At 43.6% G+C, this 22,353-nt stretch overlaps 1 protein-coding gene across 1 annotated transcript in view; it reads left to right on the forward strand.

Moving 5' to 3' along the window:
* FAM222A (family with sequence similarity 222 member A) overlaps positions 1-19,937 on the forward strand; it is a 100,718-nt gene extending 80,781 nt beyond the window's left edge. Inside the window, exon 3 of the mRNA XM_083146185.1 lies at positions 11,359-19,937. Within this exon, the coding sequence (XP_083002311.1) occupies positions 11,359-12,599 (1,241 nt within the window). The 3' untranslated portion in view covers positions 12,600-19,937. The remainder of the gene's footprint in view (positions 1-11,358) is intronic.
* Positions 19,938-22,353: the final 2,416 nt, after the last annotated feature.

The raw sequence follows: 22,353 nt of genomic DNA on the forward strand, positions 1-22,353 counted from the left end.
TTTTACTCCAAAGGCCGTAGCTAAATGAGTTTAATATACTGGTTAATAGAGGTTCCTGTTTCAGACACCTGTAACTAGCGTATAACATTGATTTAATGGAGTGTTCTGCAGCCCCTCTTGATAGCATCTCTTCTATTCAATTAGCAATGCTTCTGCTAGGTGATCATTTATTTATAATGCACACACATATTCCTTCTTGCTATATGTCAAGGTTATAGTAATTAAAATGTATGTTTGTTTATTATTATCCTCGAGTAATTTCAATCTAGCACACATTTACAACTGGTTTGACCCTCATTTACAGCTTCATCACCCCCCTTACCAACACACTGCCCTACATATTAGCACCTTCCAATTTTTCAATCGCAAGGTATATTGCGACGGCCCTGATATTTGCATGTCCATCATCTTTTGTTCATACACAAAAAATGTAGGTTCTGGTCACGCAACTGCATGTAGATGGTAAATATTCTACATGTGCCTATGAAAATAAGGGATTGTCAGCTGATACAGGTCATTTGTTTTTTATTTATCTTTCATCAATTCAACTTTGATTTATGCACTAAATATTTAAAATAGAATTAAGATAATTTGAGATGAAGGCCTTGTCCCAAAAAGGGATAGAGAAGGCATGTCCAAACGATGGCCCTCCAGCTGTTGTGAAACTACAAGTCCCTGCATGCCTTGCCACTGTTTTGCGATTAGGGAATGCTAAAACTATGGCAAGGCATGCTGGGATGTGTAGTTTCACAACAGCTGGAGGGCCACAGTTTGGACATGCCTGCGCTAGATGTAATTCCTGCATCTTGTGTCGCATGAACCCTTTATTTACATCTAACAGTACCTGACCGAGGTCCAAGGAAAGTTCTCTCACTCTATCTATCTATCTATCTATCTATCTATCGCTGTGTGTGTGTGTGTGTGTGTGTGTGTGTGTGTGTCTACCAACAAAAATTATAATGTGGTTCTATTTTATTATAGCAAGCAAATACAATTTTCTCTACCGTCCAATGGGATACTGGGCTTCACTACTATGGGGATTGAGACCTCCGCAGGAGAGACAGGCACATAAAAGAACTTTCAGTGTGGGTGCACTGGCTCCTCCCCTCAATCTCCCTCCACTAGTCAGTTTTGAAAAATGTGCCTCAGGAGAGGCAGTGCTTCTGGATGCTCCAGAGTTTTTCTACATTTATTTTCAAAGTTTGTTATTTTGGGGCGCTGTGGTGACCACACAGCTGTCCTGCTTCGTGGGTGTCAGGGGAAGGGTCAGTCCCCGACCTCTTCAGGTGCAGAGCTGACCCTGCTACAGGACAATTCGGTCCTGCGTGGGGCTTGTCACCGCACAGCATTGCGCTGTAGCGAGCAAGTCCCCTAGCCGCCGCACACCCCTGACAGGTCTGAAGACTTCAGTGGTGAGTACAGGCTGGGGGTCCCACAAGGGGTCCCCGCAGCCATTTCTGGTGCGGCAAGACGACGGCTAGTAATGGCGGCCCTCCAGCAGGGACTGCGTGAACACCGCGTCTGGTAACTGGCATAGGGGTGCTGCCGCTGGACCACCAGGGACACCCCTCAGGTTAAAATGTATGATACATATATATATATATATATATATTTACACCTAATGTCAGTATAAATATATAGAAGCGCCAGCTCCGTGTACAGGGGGCGAGGCTTCACTCAGAGCGGGACCAAGCTCTGCTGGGCGCGCGCTGTCACTTCCTGCTTCTTCACACGCTACCAGACTCCATTACAGAGGGCTCCTCACTGGCGTGGTGGATCCGGGTACTTGCAGCACGGCAGAGACAGCAGGTTTTTTTTTATAGCTTTTTAGCGCTGCTGCGCTATCTGGCTGTTTCAGACACTGTGTTGTTCATATCACTGTGTTTAGCGTTACCAGCTCACCCAGATCTGTGAGTTCAGGTTAAGGGTGCACTTGGCTCCCCAATTGCTCTGTTTATTCCCCACTGATTAGTTACAGCACAGCATAAAACAAACACATAGTCTGTTTTTTCACATCCAGCAGTGTGGTGTGTGCACGGGTGTGACTGCGTGGGGGTTGTGTTGTACTGCAGACATTGTAGTACTATCTCATCATGGTGAAAAAGTTCACTTGTATGGTGTGTAGCACCAAGTTTGTGCCAAAGTCACAGTCCCAGGTTACTTGTGAGGCTTGTATGTCACCACAGCCCAGTAGTGCTGACACCCAGATCAGTGGGGTACCCCCACAGTTGGTGGGGCCGTCGCAGGCAGACGAGCAGGAGCCTGCGTGGGCCTCCAACATAAAGACCTTGTTGGATTCTGTGGCTTCACAGCTTTCCACTAACACTCAGCAAACGCAGAGGGTTCAGAGGGAATTGTCCATGTTAGCTGCCAGGGTGGATATTCTTCATACCCTTAATGTACCTCCTCCTCCTGCACAGCCTCAAAAGAGGCAGGCTACTGCAATGGATCCTGACACAGATGAGGACGATGAGGACATATTGGAGGAGGGTGAGGAGCAGGGTCTGCAGGAACCAGCTCCTGAGGCGGCAGTACATGGTCCCGAGCCCCTTATCAGGGCCATTAGGGATGTTTTAGATCTCCCAGTAGAGGCATCCACAGAAGGAGATCCTTTCTTCATGACTCAGAGGAAACAGCCAGTGTACTTCCCTGAGCAGGCAGAGTTAGAAACTGTTTTCAGGGCTGCATGGCAAAACCCTGATAAGAGGTTTACTCTTTCAAAACGGTTCACAAATGCATATCCTTTTGAACCTTTGGGCAGAAAGAAATGGGAGGAGCCACCGGTAGTGGACTCCTCTATTTCCCGCCTTTCTAAAAAGGTGTTGCTACCAGTCCCAGGGGTATCCACCCTTAAGGATGGGGCGGATAGGAGGCTGGAAGCTACCCTCAAGTCCATATATACGGCTAGTGGGGCATCTCAGCGCCCAGTTTTAGCCAGCTGCTGGATGGCTAAGGCAATTCATACATGGTCAACCCAGATTCAGGAGGGGTTGTTGGGTGACATGACTGTGGCCCAGATAGGTGACAGTCTGCGTCACATTCAGGATACCGCTAAGATCCTGTGCGAGGCGCAAAAGGAATTGGGCGCTATAAACGCGCGCAATTCAGCCATGGCAGTTTCAGCCAGACGGGCCTTGTGGCTACGTCAGTGGTCTGCAGACGTAGACTCAAAGAAAAGTGTGGAGGGTATTCCCTTTACAGGAGAATGGCTGTTTGGGAGTGAATTAGACGGTTGGATTTCCAAAGCCACGGCAGGAAAATCTACCTTCCTTCCATCAGCTCCCACGGCTGCAAAGCGTACCTTCACAGGTGCTTCCCAGCAGTCCTTTCGTGGGAACAGGTTTCGCCCCAAGGCCAGGGGCGCCTCCAATGCCAGCAGGGGCACGAGAGGCAAGTTTAGGAAGCCTAGCTCCTCCAACACCCAGGACCGTCCAAATGCCGCGGCTTCCTCTAAGCCTGCAGCATGACGGGGTTTTCCCGCCACGAGACTCTCTCGCGGTGGGAGCGCGATTGTTGCATTTCAGCCATGTGTGGGACGCATCGGGTCTGGATTCCTGGGCCAGGGGTCTCATTTCTCTAGGTTACAGGCTGGAATTCGACAAACCTCCTCCCAGACGATACTTCAGGTCGGCACTCCCAGCATCCCAGGAAGATCAGGTGCTCCTTCAGGGGGCCATTACCAGGCTGCTTCAGTCTCAGGTAATTGTACCGGTGCCAGACACGGAGCAGGGCCAGGGATATTATTCCAACTTATTCCTGGTCCCGAAGCCAGACGGCTCAGTAAGGCCCATCCTGAATCTAAAGTCACTGAACCCCTTCCTGCGTGTGTTCAAGTTCAGGATGGAGTCCTTGCGCTCTGTGATCGCCAGTCTGGAGAAAGGGGAGTTCTTGGCCTCTATAGACGTCAAAGACGCCTATCTACACATTCCTATTTGGCCCCCACACCAAATCTATCTCAGGTTTGCCTTGGGGAACGACCATTACCAATTCCGGGCGTTACCCTTCGGCCTGTCGACAGCCCCGCGGGTTTTCACAAAGGTAATGGCGGAAATGATGTCACTACTCAGGCTCCGAAGGGTCAATGTAGTGCCATACCTGGACGACCTGCTAATAAAGGCAGGGTCGGCGGAGGCTTTAAGCAGTGCTCTCAAACTGTCCATACAGGTTCTAAGAGACCACGGGTGGATCCTGAACATGCCCAAATCAACGCTGGTTCCGACCCAGAGGATGGTTTTCTTGGGCATGATCCTGGATACATCGGAACAAAAGGTCTTTCTGCCGATGGAAAAGGTCACTGCAATACAACAACTGGTCAGGGAGGTCCTACAGTCACCTCTGGTACAGATCCATCTTTGCCTCCGGCTTCTAGGCAAGATGGTGGCTTCATTCGAAGCAATACAATTTGGCCGCTTCCATTCCAGGACTTTTCAATTGGATATTCTGACAAAATGGTCCGGCTCCCCCCTGCAGATGCGCAGAAGGATTGGCCTTGCAACAAGAACCAGGATCTCGCTACAGTGGTGGCTAGATTCATCCAATCTGTTGGCAGGCAGTCGGTTCCAGATCCAGGACTGGATTCTGGTAACCACGGACGCCAGCCTGAGGGGCTGGGGAGCTGTGACACAGGGAGTCCGCCTACAGGGTCGATGGTCCCCACTGGAGTCGGGCCTTCATATCAACAAGCTGGAGTTGAGGGCGGTTTACTATGCCCTGTTACAGGCAGCTCCATTGTTACAGGGCAAGGCGATCCAGGTCCAGTCGGACAATGCCACCACTGTGGCCTACATAAATCGGCAGGGTGGTACCAAGAGCATGCCTTGCATGAGAGAAGCGTCAAAGATTCTGTCTTGGGCGGAACAGAATGTCCTGGCCCTGTCTGCCATTTTTATCCCGGGGGTCGACAATTGGGAGGCGGACTTCCTGAGTCGCCACGATCTTCACCCGGGGGAGTGGGGCCTTCACACGCAAGTGTTCAATGCCATAGTGGATCTGTGGGGGCTCCCTCAGATCGACCTGATGGCTTCACGTTTGAACCACAAAGTAGCAAGGTACTGTGCACGGACCAGAGACCCAGGGGCCATAGCGGTGGACGCTCTCACCTGGACCTGGGAATTCCAATTGGTGTACCTGTTCCCACCTCTCCCATTGTTGGCTCGGGTGCTAAAGCGGCTCCGGCATCAGGGGACGGAGGCCTTACTGGTGGCGCCAGATTGGCCAAGAAGGGCCTGGTACGGGGACATTCAGGCCATGCTAGTGGAAGACCCGTGGCGTCTGCCCCTAAGAAAAGACCTGCTCCTCCAGGGCCCGTTCGTCTTCCAGGACTTACAGCGGCTACGTTTAACGGCCTGGAGGTTGAGCGGCAGATCTTAGTCCACAAGGGTCTCCATCCCTCTGTCGTCACTACAATGATAAAAGCCAGGAAGCCGGTGACGGCTGCTCATTATCATGTATTATGGCGCAGATATATTGCTTGGTGTGAGAAGAATGACTTGCCTTCGGCCAGTTTTCGATTAAACAACCTGCTACGTTTCCTTCAGGCTGGTTTGGATAAGGGTCTCAGATTGGGTTCCTTAAAAGTCCAAATCTCCGCGCTGTCTGTGTTTTTCCAGAAAAAGATTGCGGCCTTGCCGGAAGTGCAAACCTTCTTACAGGGGGTTCTGAGGATTCAGCCCCCCTTTGTGCCTCCCACTGCACCATGGGATTTGGAAGTGGTTCTTACTTTCTTAAAATCAGCCCGGTTTGTTCCACTGGAGGAGTCTGAGCTACGACACCTCACTTGGAAGACTGTTGTTCTGCTGGCCCTAGCTTCGGCCAGGAGGGTGTCCGAGCTTGGAGCCTTATCCTGTCGAAGCCCTTACCTTGTGTTCCACAACGATAGGGCGGAACTCAGGACTAGACCACAATTCCTTCCAAAGGTGGTGTCAGGGTTCCACCTAAACCAACCTATTGTGGTTCCTTCTAGTGCAACACACCCGGATATACCAGATTCCTTGGATGTGGTCCTCACCCTTAAGGGGTATGTCAAGCGCACAGCTAGGATCCGTAAGACGGACAGCTTGTTTGTGCTTTATGATGCGCAGAAGAAGGGTTTACCTGCTTTAACGCGTACCATTGCCAGGTGGATAAGATGTACTATCCAACAGGCTTATGCATCAGCTGGTCTATCGCTTCCTTTTTCAGTAAAGGCTCATTCAACCAGGTCTGTAGGTACCTCTTGGGCTGCTGCTCGAGGGGTGTCGGCTATGCAGCTTTGCAGGGCCGCAACTTGGTCAGGGCAACACACATTTGTGAAGTTCTACAAGTTTGACACCCTGGCCAGGGAGGATTCCCAGTTCGGGAATGCGGTTTTACAGCAGACTCCGCACGTTCCCACCCGTTCTGGTAGCTTTGGGACCTCCCCATAGTAGTGAAGCCCAGTATCCCATTGGACGGTAGAGAAAATAGGATTTTGGGTACCTACCGGTAAATCCTTTTCTCGTAGTCCATATGGGATACTGGGAGCCCACCTCGGTGCGGCTTTTCTGCTGTCAGATTCAACTTCATGTTAGGCTTATTGCCTTGTTTTCTATAGCATAGACATGTCTATAGCCTTGTTTACAGTTACAGGTGTCCTCTAAAGTTGTTAGGATTCACCTCTTTTTTATATGTTTTTTTTGTTCGTTTGGGTGTGCTGGATGAATCTCACCACAATACATTATCACATACTCCTCACATGCTCTCCTTCGGCATAGTTTTTGCATTAACTGACTAGTGGAGGGAGATTGAGGGGAGGAGCCAGTGCACCCACACTGAAAGTTCTTTTATGTGCCTGTCTCTCCTGCGGAGGTCTCAATCCCCATAGTAGTGAAGCCCAGTATCCCATATGGACTACGAGAAAAGGATTTACCGGTAGGTACCCAAAATCCTATTTTTTATTTTAAAAATGCATATTGTAAATAAAAGCAAATACCAGGCAATAAAATCACTTAGAAATAACTCGTGAAAAAAAAAAATATTGTTAATTTTGTTGATCATCTGTAAAATTGCATGAACAGGCCTTTTTGGGTCCATTATAAAAATGCTGATTTTCATACTCCATAAATGGTGTTTGTGTGTATTTGGGAAGGGGGTTAAACACCCATGAAATTAGTTCTTTAATGTATTTTACATTCAATTTATTTTGCCAGGGTTAAAATTAGGTTTGTGTTGTGTTTGGTTAGACTGCATTCCCCTGGAACTATAAATGAGTGCACTGGTGTCATTTTATTTAAATGTAGGTGCAGTCTGTGTAACCAGCTGTATTAAATGTTACGCTGCTATTTTCTACATGTCCGATGTATATGTTATGGAGGTTTTATGTGACTAGCTGTCCAATGATAAGCCTTTTCAGACACACTATACAGTATATATTAGGGCAGTATTCAATGTGAAAAAATCGCTGTGCATGGCGAGAGATTTTTTCTCTCGCCATGCACTCGCCGTGTTCCGGAGGGCTCGCTGCCATTCCTGCTCGCTCTATTCAATGTGGTTAAGACTCGCCGCCACTCGCGCGAGTCTTAACCCCTGCAGCGGACGAGCATCCGCGGCAGGGAGCTGGCAGGGAGCCGTGGGACGGTGGCAGCCAGAGAGATTAAAGTCTCCCTGGATGCCCCAGAACATATGTGGAGGGGAGGGGGCTCCCCTGGACCCAGGCAGCACAAGCTGCCCCCCCCTATAGCCAGCGGGGGACCCAGTATTCACTGCACCCGATCGTGCATGTGTAATGATAGGATGCAGTGAATATATGAATATCTAATGAGCGGCTCGAGCGCTCCGGCCCCCTGCTGGCTGCTCTGTGTAAAAAAAATTAAAAAAAATATTTTTTTAAAATTAAATATATATTCATGTGCTATAAGCACATGAATAAAAATAACATGCCCCTTTACAGAAAAAAAATCCTGATTTTTTTACATCAAAATTATAAAAAAAAACCTTTTAGTTTAAAAGTTCACATTCCAGCTCTCCATGAAAAGATGGAGAATTGCTACACGGCGAGAGACGGCGAAAATCACTTAGAAAGACGGCGAATATTTCACATTGAATAGGGTTGCTCGCTTTTGGAGAGCAAAATGCTCCGTCCAAGGCGAAAAAAGCACAAATTCGCCATAAAACAGGGCGAATTTTTCTCATTGAATACTGCCCTTAGTGTTATTAGATTTATTTTTATTTTGTTATATTTTCCGGAACATACAGAATATATATTATTTTCTATATTGTACACAAAAGTTTTTGAATGATTCTCATAAGAATCGAAATACCTGAGCACCTGATGTATTTTATTTGATAGTTTTATTAAAACCCTTTTCACAGAGCAAATGCCGGATCATACCTCGGATCAGGACACGCGTCTGTCCCGGGAACGACCTGGCAGATGCCGTCTGAAAGCTCCCACAGCAATAAGCAGGGTGGCTGAAATCAGACTTGGGTGTTGCAGCAGCAGACACAATGGTCATGTAAGCCGCAGGGTGGCAGAACCCCAAGGCTAGGTGCCATTGCAGGCATTGGGGAGGAGATTATAGTACAATTGAGGAAAACAAAGGGAAGAGGGCCCTGCATGTGAGAGCTTACAATTACTTCTTGCTCATATAAGGACATGCTCTTCTAACCCTCCCCACTCTTCTAAGTACCCCAGTTCATTGCTTCACCAAGTTTAACACTTTGGGCGGGATGCTATATAGCAGAAATGCGGTAAAAACCCCGTTTTCGGGGTTTCTACCGCATCTCTATATGCTATATGGCGCCTCCGCAGTGTCAGCGCTGCGGAGGGAATCGCCAGCTAAAGCTGGCGAATCCCTGCAGAAGCCTATGGGCTTCTTACCGCAGCGCTGTTTGAGGGATCCGTCACGGATCCCTCCCAGCGTGCCCTGCGGCCGGCGCCGGGGTCTGCGCATGCGCAGATGGACTCCCGGGTCACAGACCCGGAAGTCCAGCGCCGGCACCGCATCGCAAGGGACAGCTCTTACCGCAAGAGCTGTCCCTTGCATGAATAACGGCATATGTTATAGCATATGCCGTTACTAATAATGCGGTAGCCGGCGATAATGGGCGCGGATGTTACAACATCCCGCCCATTGTAACACTACATTTTTAACATAAACCAACTTTACTAGCAAGTTAGTTTGCCCCACCCCCTCTTACCTCCCATTCCCTATTGTAACTACACACACAGGTCATCCATAATTCATGAAGTCCTTTTGTCCCTCCTGACTAGTTCAACCCAACATTTTCACACATTGTCAAGTTTGTTCAATAATTTAGCAGAACGCGATACATTAAATAAATATAATATTTTCAATACATTCCCAGAATTACAACTACAGTGCATACAGTAGGTCACTTGGATTTCAGTGAAAAACCAGTGATGAGTTGGGGACATCTAGAGATGTAACTGGGCCAACAAACTGCAGAATGGTTAACCCTTTACTACTAGAGAAGCCAATAAGTTTAGAAATGTGCGCTAAATAATTATTAATTTGTATTCTCCATCTGCCTTATGCAGAGTGCATCTGCCTAGTGCATAGCTCTAAACATGTACAGCAATAGTACATTAAGTGAACATAAGCCTTAAATGTATATAATACAGCATTAACAAGCTACTGTAGCTGTCTGATGTGATAGTGAACAAAGATGTAAATCCATCAAATTTTTGTGGGGGAGTAATTTAGATTTAGGGAGGTGCACAGCACTTGCCATCATTCATAGCTAAATATCACTAAGTTAGATCTGATTAACTCTCACACAGTTGCAAGGGTTGATAATAGCATTTTCTGGCAGGACCTAATAGGTTAAATTATAAACTGTAGATTTTTCATTAATTATAGTGGATTTTTAAAGACAGCGGTTCACTCATTTTTGTCTCCCCCAAGTACTTTGGGTGGTACCAAATGCCACAGCTCTAAGGCTCTTTTTGTCTATTTAACAGAAGAATAGAGACAACCGTGTTCTGAGCTGACAGCTCTTTCCTCCCCTGTCATTAAATTATTAACTGCCATCTCACAAAATATGGACTTTTTTAGTAATCAAAAATGCTCTCTTTTTGAAGACACAAGACATTAGACATATTTTACGGTTATAATAATTAACAATCGAGCTTAGAAAATTCTACATTTTGCAAGTTTTTGCCAATTGTAAAACCGTTTGGGAACATTTAATCTGTTTGAAGGATATACGTTTTCAAATAGCTGTAATTGGGCCCTTAGGTGCAGCTTTACCTAACACCACCCGTCTTACCATATAGCTTGTCATCTATTGCACTGCTGGTTTTTATTATTTATTTGCCTCTTTGGGTTATCTATGAGGGTGCAATATATTTTCTGTGTGTTTTTTGTTGTGTATGTCATTGCCTATCTGTCCAGTAACCCATGGCTGCATTTACAGTATCTATTTACTTAAATCCAGTTCTTCAGTTTCCCTTAACACAATACATTTTCTTCCTTTCTTGTACATACTACAGCACTACTCTCATTTACCTTATGCTTTTACTCTTCGTGTTGCACCTTTCATACTGTTCTCGCTATTTCAACATATACAGTATACATGTATTAGTCTATACAGGTTGAGTATCCCTTATCCAAAATGCTTGGGACTAGAAGAATTTTGGATAACTGATTATTCCGTATTTCAGAATATTTGTATATTTCAATGATGTATCCTGAGGTATCTTGCATTATGTTGTACAAACACATTTAACACATGAAATATACACAAATATATTTTACTTGTGCATAAAACAAGGTTCCAAAACATGAATCAAAGTTTGTGTACTATCTCAGGTACTGAATTTAACCCCTTGAGTGGTATGCCCGGAAATTTTCCGGGCTCAGCTGCGCTGCCTATATGAAACAGGTGCATGCCAGTGGTGTCCAGGTGTGCACCACTGGCGCAGCACCTCTAGAACCCCCCCACAGTCATTCTCCCAACCCTCCCATCACCTGTGCTCCGGTGATCGCACGCTGGAGCTCTTCTAACCCCGCTGCCCCAGCGTCCTACCGCCATACTTTTAGTAGCAATGACGTCGGTGGCATGCTTGGGGATGCCAAGAAATCATTTTCTTGCACATATTTAGGGCCAGTTACATATTATGTCCTCAGTAGTGCTGTTACAGATGTCCTCACTAGGCTTTTAGCAAGATTTTTTTTTGTTCACTTTCTCCAATGTATTGTTTTCGGAATAATTTGGATAAGGGATACTCAACCTGTACTAATAAGTAGACTTTTTTATATATATTTTTAGCTTCCATGTGTACACTTCAAATTTCCCCACTTTATGCTATATTACAGTTGTGTTAATTTTGTATAAAAAATAAATAAATGCCATAACATTTTTTTCTCTCTCTTCTAGGTGAAACTATTACACCAATGCAGACCACAAGATATCCAAGCCCTGCTGAATTAGATGCCTACGCACAAAAAGTAGTTAACAGCCCACTGACTATCAAGATCTTCCCCACAAACATCAGGGTTCCCCAGCACAAGCACCTAAATCGGACTGTAAATGGTTATGACACAACAGGTCAACGTTACAGCCCTTACTCAGTACACACAGGTGGCTACCAAGGCCTGCTTGCTGTTGTTAAATCTTCTAGTAAGAGTGTTGTAAAAAATGTAGAGGGAAAACGGACTAAGATTTCTTCTGCACAGGTTGGCATTGCTCCGTACCCGATGTCAAGCACTTTAACACAAGGCCAACCTTGCAATGGACAATTGAGTTATCTTACAAATCAAAAGCAGTTGGATGCACCAGTGCCACCCAATGTAACCGTGGCAACGTCAGTCATTCCTTTAGCAGGTAGAAATTTAATACTCCCACAGTCCAACCTGCCCTCTATTCAGAGCATAATTTACCAGATCAACCAACAGTGCCAGGCTCAGGCTTCTCACCAGGCCTGTCAAGGAGTGGTAGTTACTAATTCTAGCCCAGCTAAGCAGGGGATTGCCAATGGTTTTACCGCAATGACCGGTGGCACTGTGGCTTACACCGGCACTGTTTTGCAAGACTGTAGAGGAGGCACTGAGTTGGCATTGGGGTCTGCCCCAATGATAGCTAAAGCTGGATCTTATCAGGATGGCATGGACTACCTTATCTGGCAACAGAAACAACAGCAACAACTCCGGATATACAGTGGAGGCAGCGGTGGGGGAGGTGCTGTAAGCAAATCACCAGAAGTCTGCCCTGGAGTGTCACGCCCTTATACTCTTGCTAGTGCTGTTGAGAAAGTCAGCTCCTCCCCATTGAACTGTGTTGGCATGCATGGCAATTTTTCTGTTGGGCAATACTTTGCCCCTCCATGGAACAGTATCTTGGTGACTCCCAACAGCGACTGTTACAATCCCCAGGAACTTGCCAATGGTCACAGGGATTTGGGGGTACATCCATCTGATGGACTAACCAGTATCCCCAGCAAGACCCTTTGCAATACCTCTATCCTTAGCAGTAGCCTTCAGTCTTTGGAGTATCTCATCAATGACATTCATCCACCCTGTATTAAGGAGCAAATGCTTGGCAAGGGCTATGAAACAGTGTCTGTGCCAAGGCTTCTTGATCATCAGCATGCCCACATCCGTCTGCCCATCTACAGATAAAGTTTATTGCTCTTTTTTAAGTAATGGTGGCCAACACTGGTTCTGTACACTAGATTCTGCTACTTTGCCCTAAGAAGGCATGTTTTATAAGTAAAGAGGCTGTAGGAAATCTTCACTCCTTTTGAAGCCAGAGTTCATAGCATTTCGAGTCCATCTGGCAGCAAAAGGGTTAATGTGTTTAATTTCAGGTAGGGATATCCCTGCTCGTTTGGCGCTTTATTTTTTCTGGCAAGTGAATGGGACATCCAAGCTAGACCTAAGCAAAAGTTATTTCCCCCTCAGTCTTATGCTATTACCGTGGAAGAGATAATTGGTTATACCTATTTTGAATGCTTGATTTGATTTTCCAATTTATTTTATTGCTGATTTTTGGAATCCTTGAAATATTGATTATTGTTTTCAAATCTACAAATTCTAGTCTGAATACAGCAACGTTTCTCACATTTGTGGCAAAAAAAAATGAAGGTTAGCACTAGATTATGTATTTATTATTTCTGTGATAAATCAGAATGGGTCTGTTTTTATTTTCCTAACCCCCTCCACTGCCAATGATCCAGACCTCGTTGAGGATAACAAATATATGTGTAAGTGGCCAGATCATCGTTTAAAAATTTTACAATTATTATTTCTTGATTTGACATCACCTGTCGCCATAAAGTAATACTTTTTAATCCTAACTTCTCATGCATGTTCTATTTATTTTCTGGAGTTTCTTAATTTATGCTTATCACTCTGATATGTTAGAGCTACCCATTTAAGAGAGGGTTATGCCTCAAACATCTTCCTATAAACATTGTCACATGTTAAAGATGAACTCCATTGAAAAATATATTTTTATGTAAAATCTCAATAGCAGAAATATAGGTGTCTAAAGCCCCATACACACTACACGATTATGTAAATGATATCCCTTAACGACCCACCCCTCCTGCATCAGGCATGCTTCTCAATCGCACTATATAGTCAGTGTGACTGCATGCATAGCGGGGGTACCAGTGATGTCACTGAACAATATCGTTAACCTATATGCAGCATCGGTTCCAACTTCTTGGCTAGTGTATACGGGGCTCAACACTCCTTCTTCTCCTCTAAACTCCCACTTGACTATGATAAAGGGTTTCAGCTGAAAATACTCCAATACATACCGGTAGTAGAACAAACGTTTGATAAGGCGCCATAAGTTGGGTCTCTCGGGAATGGTGGGATTTCAGACAACGGTTGCCCACTGATTCTAGTACTGGGAGTAATTTATTTTAGGGGTTCATTTACATAGTTGCCACATCACCCGTGATTCTAGTGTGATTAGCAGTTTCTTCCAAACCAAATAAAGCATGGTATATTCTTAGCTGTAAAATAAAGGACATATTAATGTGACTTAAAGAACTACTAAGCCAAAAATACAAGTTGCCTTCTATAAAAGAGCCACTGGAATCACTCACAGATATATGCAAATTTTTTAGGTGCATGTCAGAACATTATGTGATGTGATCGGAAGGAAAAACTTTGGCACATTAGCCTTGAAAACATTTTGCTTAATTATGAAGGGAAATGCATATGTTAGATGTACATGTTGCTATCTCAGAGGGTTGTGTCTGCCTCGCGTTTACCTGTCCGAAGTCATCTTCCTACCTGATCATATCTCAAGCAGCTTTGTTGTGAGAGAATTATAACATGGTGAAGGCTGAAAGGTGTTTTTTGGGAGATGATAAGGGAACTATGGGATAAAGTAACTACAATAACATTATATGGCATAGCTGTTAAACAATTTCACCATTAGATACATACATATGCTGTGTTTATATATATATAAATATATACATATACATATAACAAAGGCTGGATTCCAAGAGCCCAATTAATACAGTTGGATACTAAACAACCAGACTGTCTGTTAAATCTCGTTCATCCTAGCAACTGTCCCGATCACTGGTGCTTGTTTTGGGTCCATATACTGTATAAAGTGGTTTGCTGACGGGTATGGATCATTGGATAGACAGCAACTAGGTCGACAAGCATTATGTTGTCTCCACTAGGTCATTATGCAGGAAGGTCAACATGACTGAAGGTCCACATGGGTTATGTCCACAGGGTATTTAGGTCGACATGGGGAAGGTTGACAGACAAAAGGTCGACATGGGGTTTTCACTGTTTTTTGTCCCAAATGGCGACACAGCCAACATGGGCACTAAAGCGAAACACTGTCTCCCCTCACATGGCTCGCTGCGCTCGCCATGCTTCGGGCTCAGACACCACCACGCCCTAGTGGATAGTAGGGCATGAAATACCGCCTGTCTGCACATGTCAGTTCCCAAAAATTTTAGAAAAACCCCATGTCGACATTTTTGACTGTCGACCTTCCCCATGTCTGCATAATGCTTGTGTCAACCTAATGACCCTGTTCACCTTCAGTCATGTCAACCTTCAGTCACGTCGACCTTCATGCATGTCGACCTAGTGGTGTTGACCTAATGCTTGTAGACCTAGTGACCGTATTCCTTGCTGACAATGCAGTGGGTACCACTGCAAACACTAGTGAAGTAGTTGTCAGCTCTGTTATGGTTATGCGTTATGGTTATGCGTTATAGGAACAATCACAGTTATGCGTAAAATAACATTTTTATATTGGATCAACTTGTATTTTAGTGTTAGTGGCCCTTTAATTGTGATCTCTTTAGGGTAGTATACTGGAAATTGTTGTAGTGCTGTCCACTCACTGCGTTATCACAGCCGATTTCATGGTATTGGTCCGATATTGAAAAATGGTAACCACCAAAAAAATTATGTTATGCCCCATAATCACGTTGAAATTGACTGTCCAACATGTAGGCAAATATGGTTAGAATATTGGCCCGTGGCCACCTAACCGGCCCCACAAGTGATCCTACCATTCAGCCCTAGGTACCAAATGGCCAGGCCCAGCCCAACTTGGCCCCCTTCTTAATCTGCTCTCAGGCCCAGCTACATGCTATGTGTGTGACCAGCTTATTATACATTTGCCAGGTAAAGGGAGCCTAGTGCCTTTAAAAGCTTGCAATGACTTTCAGTATACATTGCTTTTATTTAAATCAGTAATACTGTTTTCTTTACATTTTTGTTTAAATGCTAATACATAAGTTAAATACTAATCCATAAGGTAAATTACATAAACATATATATTGCTATCTTGTCTGAAGGACAATATGACTGTATTCTTAGTTAATGAGCTCCAAGGCTTATTAAAAAAAAAAAAAGTCAACATACACAAGTTATGGTTGTGAATACAGGTACATTAATACATTTTCATGTTAGCCCCATTAAGTCTAGGAGCTAGCAATGGAATACACTCTCATATTATGCTAACACCCAGGGCCAAATGTTATAGGGTGAGAGATTTTGGGAGAGTTTTACCATTTTTTTAAAGCAGCAATCAATTGCATAGCAAAATCAACCTGGTTTTTTAATGTTTATGATTGCTACTTTAAAAAAAAAATAGGGTAAACTCTCCCAAAATTGCTCACTTTCTGATTCTCACACCCTATTACGTTTGGCCCCTAAACTGTGGTCTCTGTGAATGAAAGTGAACTTTTTATGGAGTTGTGTTCTGATATGCATGCATTTCCAGTACAACTCTGTAATATATTTTTCATATCAAAGCCTCCATTTGAGGGCACAAATTGAACAGAAAGATTGAGCCAGCTAACCACAGTAGATTATGGGCCAGATGTACTAAGCTTCCAAAGTGATAACATGGAGAGTGATAAACAGCCAGCAAATCAGCTCCTGCCTGCCATGTCACAGACTGTGTTTGAAAAAAGTCAGACAGAAGCTGATTGGCTGGTTGTTTATCACTCTCCATTTTATCACTTTTGAAGCTTAGTGCATCTGGCGCAAGGTCATTAATACTGATGGAAAGATTTACAGAAATATCTAAAAAAAAAAGTTGAGTTGTTGCCTGTAGTAACCTGATACCAGGTACCCTTTATCTAGTAAACTGTACTGTTGAGAACAGTAGCTACACTCTGGGTTCTTTAGATGTTTTAGTAAATCTACCCTTGTCCTTGTATCATAGATGCCTTATTTCATTAAGGCAAAACTGATATTCAGGGGGAAATTTACCAAAGGAAATTTGTAAAAAATAGGTGTATTTGTATCCAGAAATACACTGGATAGCACATCAATACGAATACGAATTGCTGTATTTTTGGGATAGTAAATGTCAAACATTAAGGGCGGTATTCAATGTGAATACCCTGCGAGGTGCAGCGAATCCTTTTTAGGATTCGCTGCACATTCGCCACGTTCCGGAGCCAGCGGGCTCCGGTATTCAACGTGTCAGGGGCTCGCTGCCCCTGACAGGCGAATATGAGCTCCTGCGGCGATTGCCGCAGGGAGCCTCAGGACGGTGCCAGGCAGAGAGATGGTAGTCTCTCTGCCTAGCCCAGACCTTTGTGGGGGGTTAGGTGTGCTCCCCGGGTGCCAGGCAGCACAGGCTGCCCCCCCGGGGGTCCCAGCAGGCAAGCGTATATTCACTACACAGGATCGTAATGATCGTGCAGTGAATATATGAATATGTAATGAGCGGCTCCGCTCTGGCGCCACCTGCTGGCTGCTGTGTAAAAAAAAAAAAAAAAAAAAATATTATTTTTAAAATTAAATATATATTCATGTGCTTACAGCACATGAATAAAAATAGCATGCCCCTCCTCAGAAGAAAATTCCTGATTTTTTGACACCTAATGTAAAAAACAGAACACTTTATTTTAAAAGTTCACATTCCACTTCACCATAAAAAGATAGCGATTGCTACTCGGTGAATCATGGTGACCAAAACCTTCAAATGTATTCGCCAACTGGTCATTGAATAGGGTGATTCACCGTTTTAGTCAGAAATTCGCCAAACAGCACAAATTCACCATAAAAACCTGGCGAATCAGGCTCATTGAATACCGCCCTAAGTGTATTTCTGGATACAAATACACCTATTTTTTTTTACAAATTTCCTTTAGTAAATTTCCCCCTCAATCTATAAAGTATGTCTACATCATAATAGACCTAATTGATTTTGTTTTATTTTTGTTACCTCAGTTTAGCTGCCTAATTTACCCACAATGCATTTCAGACATCCCTGACAGTAAAAGGATTCATTTATCGATACCTTTTTATTATGATCTTTTACATGTTTTCCACTGAATCTGTGATGCTTTTAGCCAAACAAATTCAAACGTTACATTATGGGAAAACTATGTGCAAAGAATGTGAATGAGGGTTAAGCCTACATAGTTGCTGCTATTTTGTAAACAACTGAATAAATACATTTCTGTTCTGGAACATAAAATATTCTCTTCTGCTCTGAAACAAATATTTGTGTATAATAAATATATCCAATTTTTAGTTTTCAGAGCAGAATGGAAATGTATATATAATTCCAAAATTGTATATAATCATACATATGTCGCTTTACTGGTTTCAATTTAAAGTTTGCTTATCTGTCACAGTTTTTGGCAGAAAATGGGTGAATTAAGCAAAAAGTGGTAACGTGATTATTTTTTCTTTTTTTTTTTTAGTCCATTACTTGCACTAGTAAAAAAAAAAACCTGAAAGTAGAACTGAAGAGAGGATGTGGAAGGATATTTAAAGTAAAAACAAAATAAATAAAAAAAACTTGAAGACTTGAAAATTAATATAAATTTGTAGTGTGATACTATTGTATAATTTACTTGTTGGCTGCTATACAAAAAATACTGAAAACATTTCCTCATATCCCAAGCTTTTATTGTTTTATTTGTTTTTTTGCTTTCTTTTTGTTTTGTTTTTGTGTTTTTTTGCTTGAAAATAGCCCTTGTTTTTTAATTCTTATGTTACTTTTTTCCTGTGTCATGAAATTTCAGTTGTTTTGTTCCTGGACTGATCTATTTGTTTTAAACTGACATAACGTCAGGAAATTAGAAGCTTTTGTTAGGATCTTCAAACTCTGAATTTGGATCACTTTGCGGTTTTCCATTCCAACAGTTTTACATAATTTACAGACACCTATTGCACTGATGCAGCCTGTTGTGTGTCTGTATATACAGCTCAATAAGGAGGATCATTTGATCACCTAAATAAAAAAAAATCACCAAATACAATTTGTTGTTAACAACGACTAGTTAGGACCTAACTGTTCGTGCATTTGCTCAATATAAAGATGTAAAAAGTTGTTCCACTAGACTGTCCCGTAAGTTAAATTTTTATTTGGCATTGCACATATCTTGCACTTATGGCCCTTTGTGCTAGGAGAGTTGGACCAGAAGCATTATGTGTCAGTGTAGTGCTGTAAGGGCAGGGACATGGACAAGGGTCAGTTACCTACAGAAGCCACTAGAACAGCTTCCCGCAGCTTACGCGATAGGAGGCTTATTGTGCCTGCAGCATATGCAGGTGTGGGCAGACTTGCATAACTTGCAGATAAGTGCACAGCACAACCTGATGGCTTCTAATATAGGAGTGATTGGAGGACCAATTCAAACAGTAATTAATTTATTTGGCTGGCACAGAGAGCAACCAGTTGTCTAAGGATAAGTTTAGCAGGATGTCAGGCTGACTTCATAGACGGTAGTGTAGATTTAAGTTACATGTCTTTCAATTTACAGGTGTGGCAGATGCACCTTTCTATCTTAATGACACCCTAATTCCCACATATATGATTTCCAATGACTTGGGACCATTTTATATATATATGGGTGCTGGATGGGGTCCAGACAGTCATTTAACCGGCGGACATGTCCAGGCTGAATTATATTATTGATTTTTTTTATATATATACAATTAAAAGGGGTGAAGAAACAGGGCTTCACCTGTATATACTACATTTTACATTCAGAATGCAGAAGAGGTGTATTCCCTTTCTCTTCCTAAGTTTCCATCTATAGGTGACACAGTGATTTCCACATTCTTTTGTCATCTTTGGGATTTCCATCAACTACAGTATCACCTCCTTCATTGTGTCTTTAGGTTTGAAAATATTTCTACTTCCTTTTTTCTTTATGTTCCTACATCTAACCTCAGTATCCACACAATTGAATCCTTTGACTGAGCCGTGTTAGACAATTGCTTACTTTAAACACTTATGAAAATGAATAACTAAATATGTATAATTTGCCCTTTTTTCTTGCCTATCACATATTTAATACTGCAGAACCAGTCCAGTAATACATCAACAACACATGAAAGTGGATAGAGATGTATAGGTTGGAGGTTTGCTCTCTTCGATAATATTCCACTGTGAAACCTACAGTCCGCACTACAATTATCAAAGCTCAATAAATGAACATGTACCTTCTGATGTTGATTTCCCAAAGTAAAATTGAAATCTTATTTGAACTGTATGTCTCCTGTCTATTTCATTCCAGATTTCTGTATTTATTGTATAGTTTATTAAAAGTGCAATTTATCTACTGAGATTTTAAATGCTGTTTCCCTTTTATTATGATTTTAGTCAAGTTTTGAAAGACAACTAGGGCAAAATGTAATAGTGTGCGATTTTTAGTCATTTTTACGTAAGTTCCCCGGCCTTACCATGCTCACCGTGGCTGGTCAGCCCTGGATGGGGTACCTGGGGGAGTGGGTACCCACTCAATAAAGGGGTCCCCCCTAGGCTTCACCTGTCAAGGGCTGAAGCTCGGGGCTGTCCCTAGCGTCCCTAGGCGGTGGATGCTGTGCTGATACGTGTAAAATGAAATAAAAAAAATTGCTTTTTACAGTTGAACTACAAGTCCTAGCAGGCATCCCCCGCTTACTGGGACTTTGAAAACCACAAGTTCCAGCATGCGGGGCATTAATGGGCCCCTTGGACTTGTAGTTCACTTGTAAAAAGACTGTTCAAATAAAAACGTATAACTTTAATATACATACACTCATTTTACACCTGTATACATACGAATCCAGGCTGCAGCGGTATCTCTATGCTGCCGCACTGACAGCCACTCAGCCCTGACTGACTGAAAGCGGCTCCATGGAGATGCATAGAGCCAATGAGGGCTTAGTGCTTCTATAACACTGTGACAGCGGGGATCCCCGCTGTCATTCGTGAGGAGGAAGCCGGCTCACCCCGCAGTCATTGGGAGGGGAGCCGGTTCACCCCCACTGTCAGTTGGCAGCAGAGAGACACCGCTGGAGCCTGGATTGGTATGTATTTTGGTGTAAAATGATGTATATTAAAGTTATACTTTTCTCTGTGTTTATTTTTAGTTGAACATTATTTTTACAGGTGAACTACAGGTCCAAGGGGGCCCATTAATGCCCTGCATGCTGGTACATGAATTGTGCTCTAGAATTGTGGGTCCAATTATAAAACTTTGTGATCGCAGCAAGCCTATCTAGTAAATCAGGCACAACTGTCTTAAAGCTGTGTCAGTCATTCACACATGACTTTACTTAGCATATGATACCGACCTTGCAGAACTGCAAATCGCTATCGCAAGCAGGGTTAACACTGTGCAATTTTGTCTAGCTTTCTATATACGATTTTGACTATATAGTCAAAATTGTAAACCAAAATTGCACATTTAGAGAGCTGCCGAGGAAGACGAAGAGCAGGGGATATGCGTTGCAGCCTGCCGCCCACAGGATAAAAGATAAGCCGCTGCTCTGTGCAGGGAGCCGGAGCCTCTGATGACCCAACAGGGTGATCTGTCAGACACGCACACACTTTTGAGACTTGTGTGTGAAGGCGTTGGGCCCCGTTTTGCCGGTATACAGTCATTAGGTCGACACTATTAAGGTCGACATACAATGGGTCAACCACTGAAAGTGGACAGGGCTTAGATCGACATATGGAAAAGGTCAACACAAGCATTAGGTGGACAACGGGAAGGTCAACAGTTAAAATGTTGACATGTGTTTTTCACGGTTTTTCTGAGCCGACATGTGGAGAAAGGCAGTATTTCATACCCTACCATCCATTACAGTGAGGAGGGAGAATATAATAGTGTGCGTATCGAGGCACATAGGCGAAGCATGGCGAGCACGCGGGATGCACTTTTTCGGTGTCCATGCCGACTTTGTCAACATTAGGGACAAAAAACAGTGAAAACCCCATGTCAACCTTTTGACTGTCGACCTTCTCATTGTCGACCTAATGCTTGTGTTGACCTTTTGACCCTGACAACCTTAGCCATGCTGACCTTTTCCAAGTGTCAACCTAAGCCTTGTTGACTTTCGGTGGTCAACCCAATGACCCATACCCATTTTGTCGGTGTGGGAGTTCTGGTGTGCGTACATTCTATGTGGGTGGGTGTGCCTATACTCTATGGGGGGATGTGTACATTTTATGTGGGGGAGTGTACATATACTCTGAGGGCATGGGTGCCTATACTTTATGGGGCAAATGTGTGCCTATACTCATTTAATAAAACATTAATAAATAAAAAAAAACAAATTACACCTTTATCACCACCCAACACCCAGGTGAATAAAAGATGAGAAAATTACCAAGTTTAGACATCTAGGAGTCATTTTTTTCCCCCGCTCTCGTCTTCACGTCTTTTAAACAATTTGTCAGGCGCGCTATTCAGTTCTTATTTTTTGTTTGGTTGCCTTAACAGGGACCTTTTTCTCCCGTATTTCTACTCCTCCCCGATGTCTGGGCAGTGTGATCAGCGGAGCCTGCCGGGGAGAAGAAGCCGCCAGTGTGCACGGTAGGGAAGGTGCGGGTTAATGAGTACAGAGCTTGGAGCTATTACTGTAGGGGGGCTAAGGAGACCGTAGCTGCAGATTCTTCAGTGCAGTGTCTGGAGCC

Source organism: Crinia signifera, chromosome 1 (assembly GCF_055691185.1).
Source record: "Crinia signifera chromosome 1, ASM5569118v1, whole genome shotgun sequence".
NCBI classification, from domain to species: domain Eukaryota; kingdom Metazoa; phylum Chordata; class Amphibia; order Anura; family Myobatrachidae; genus Crinia; species Crinia signifera.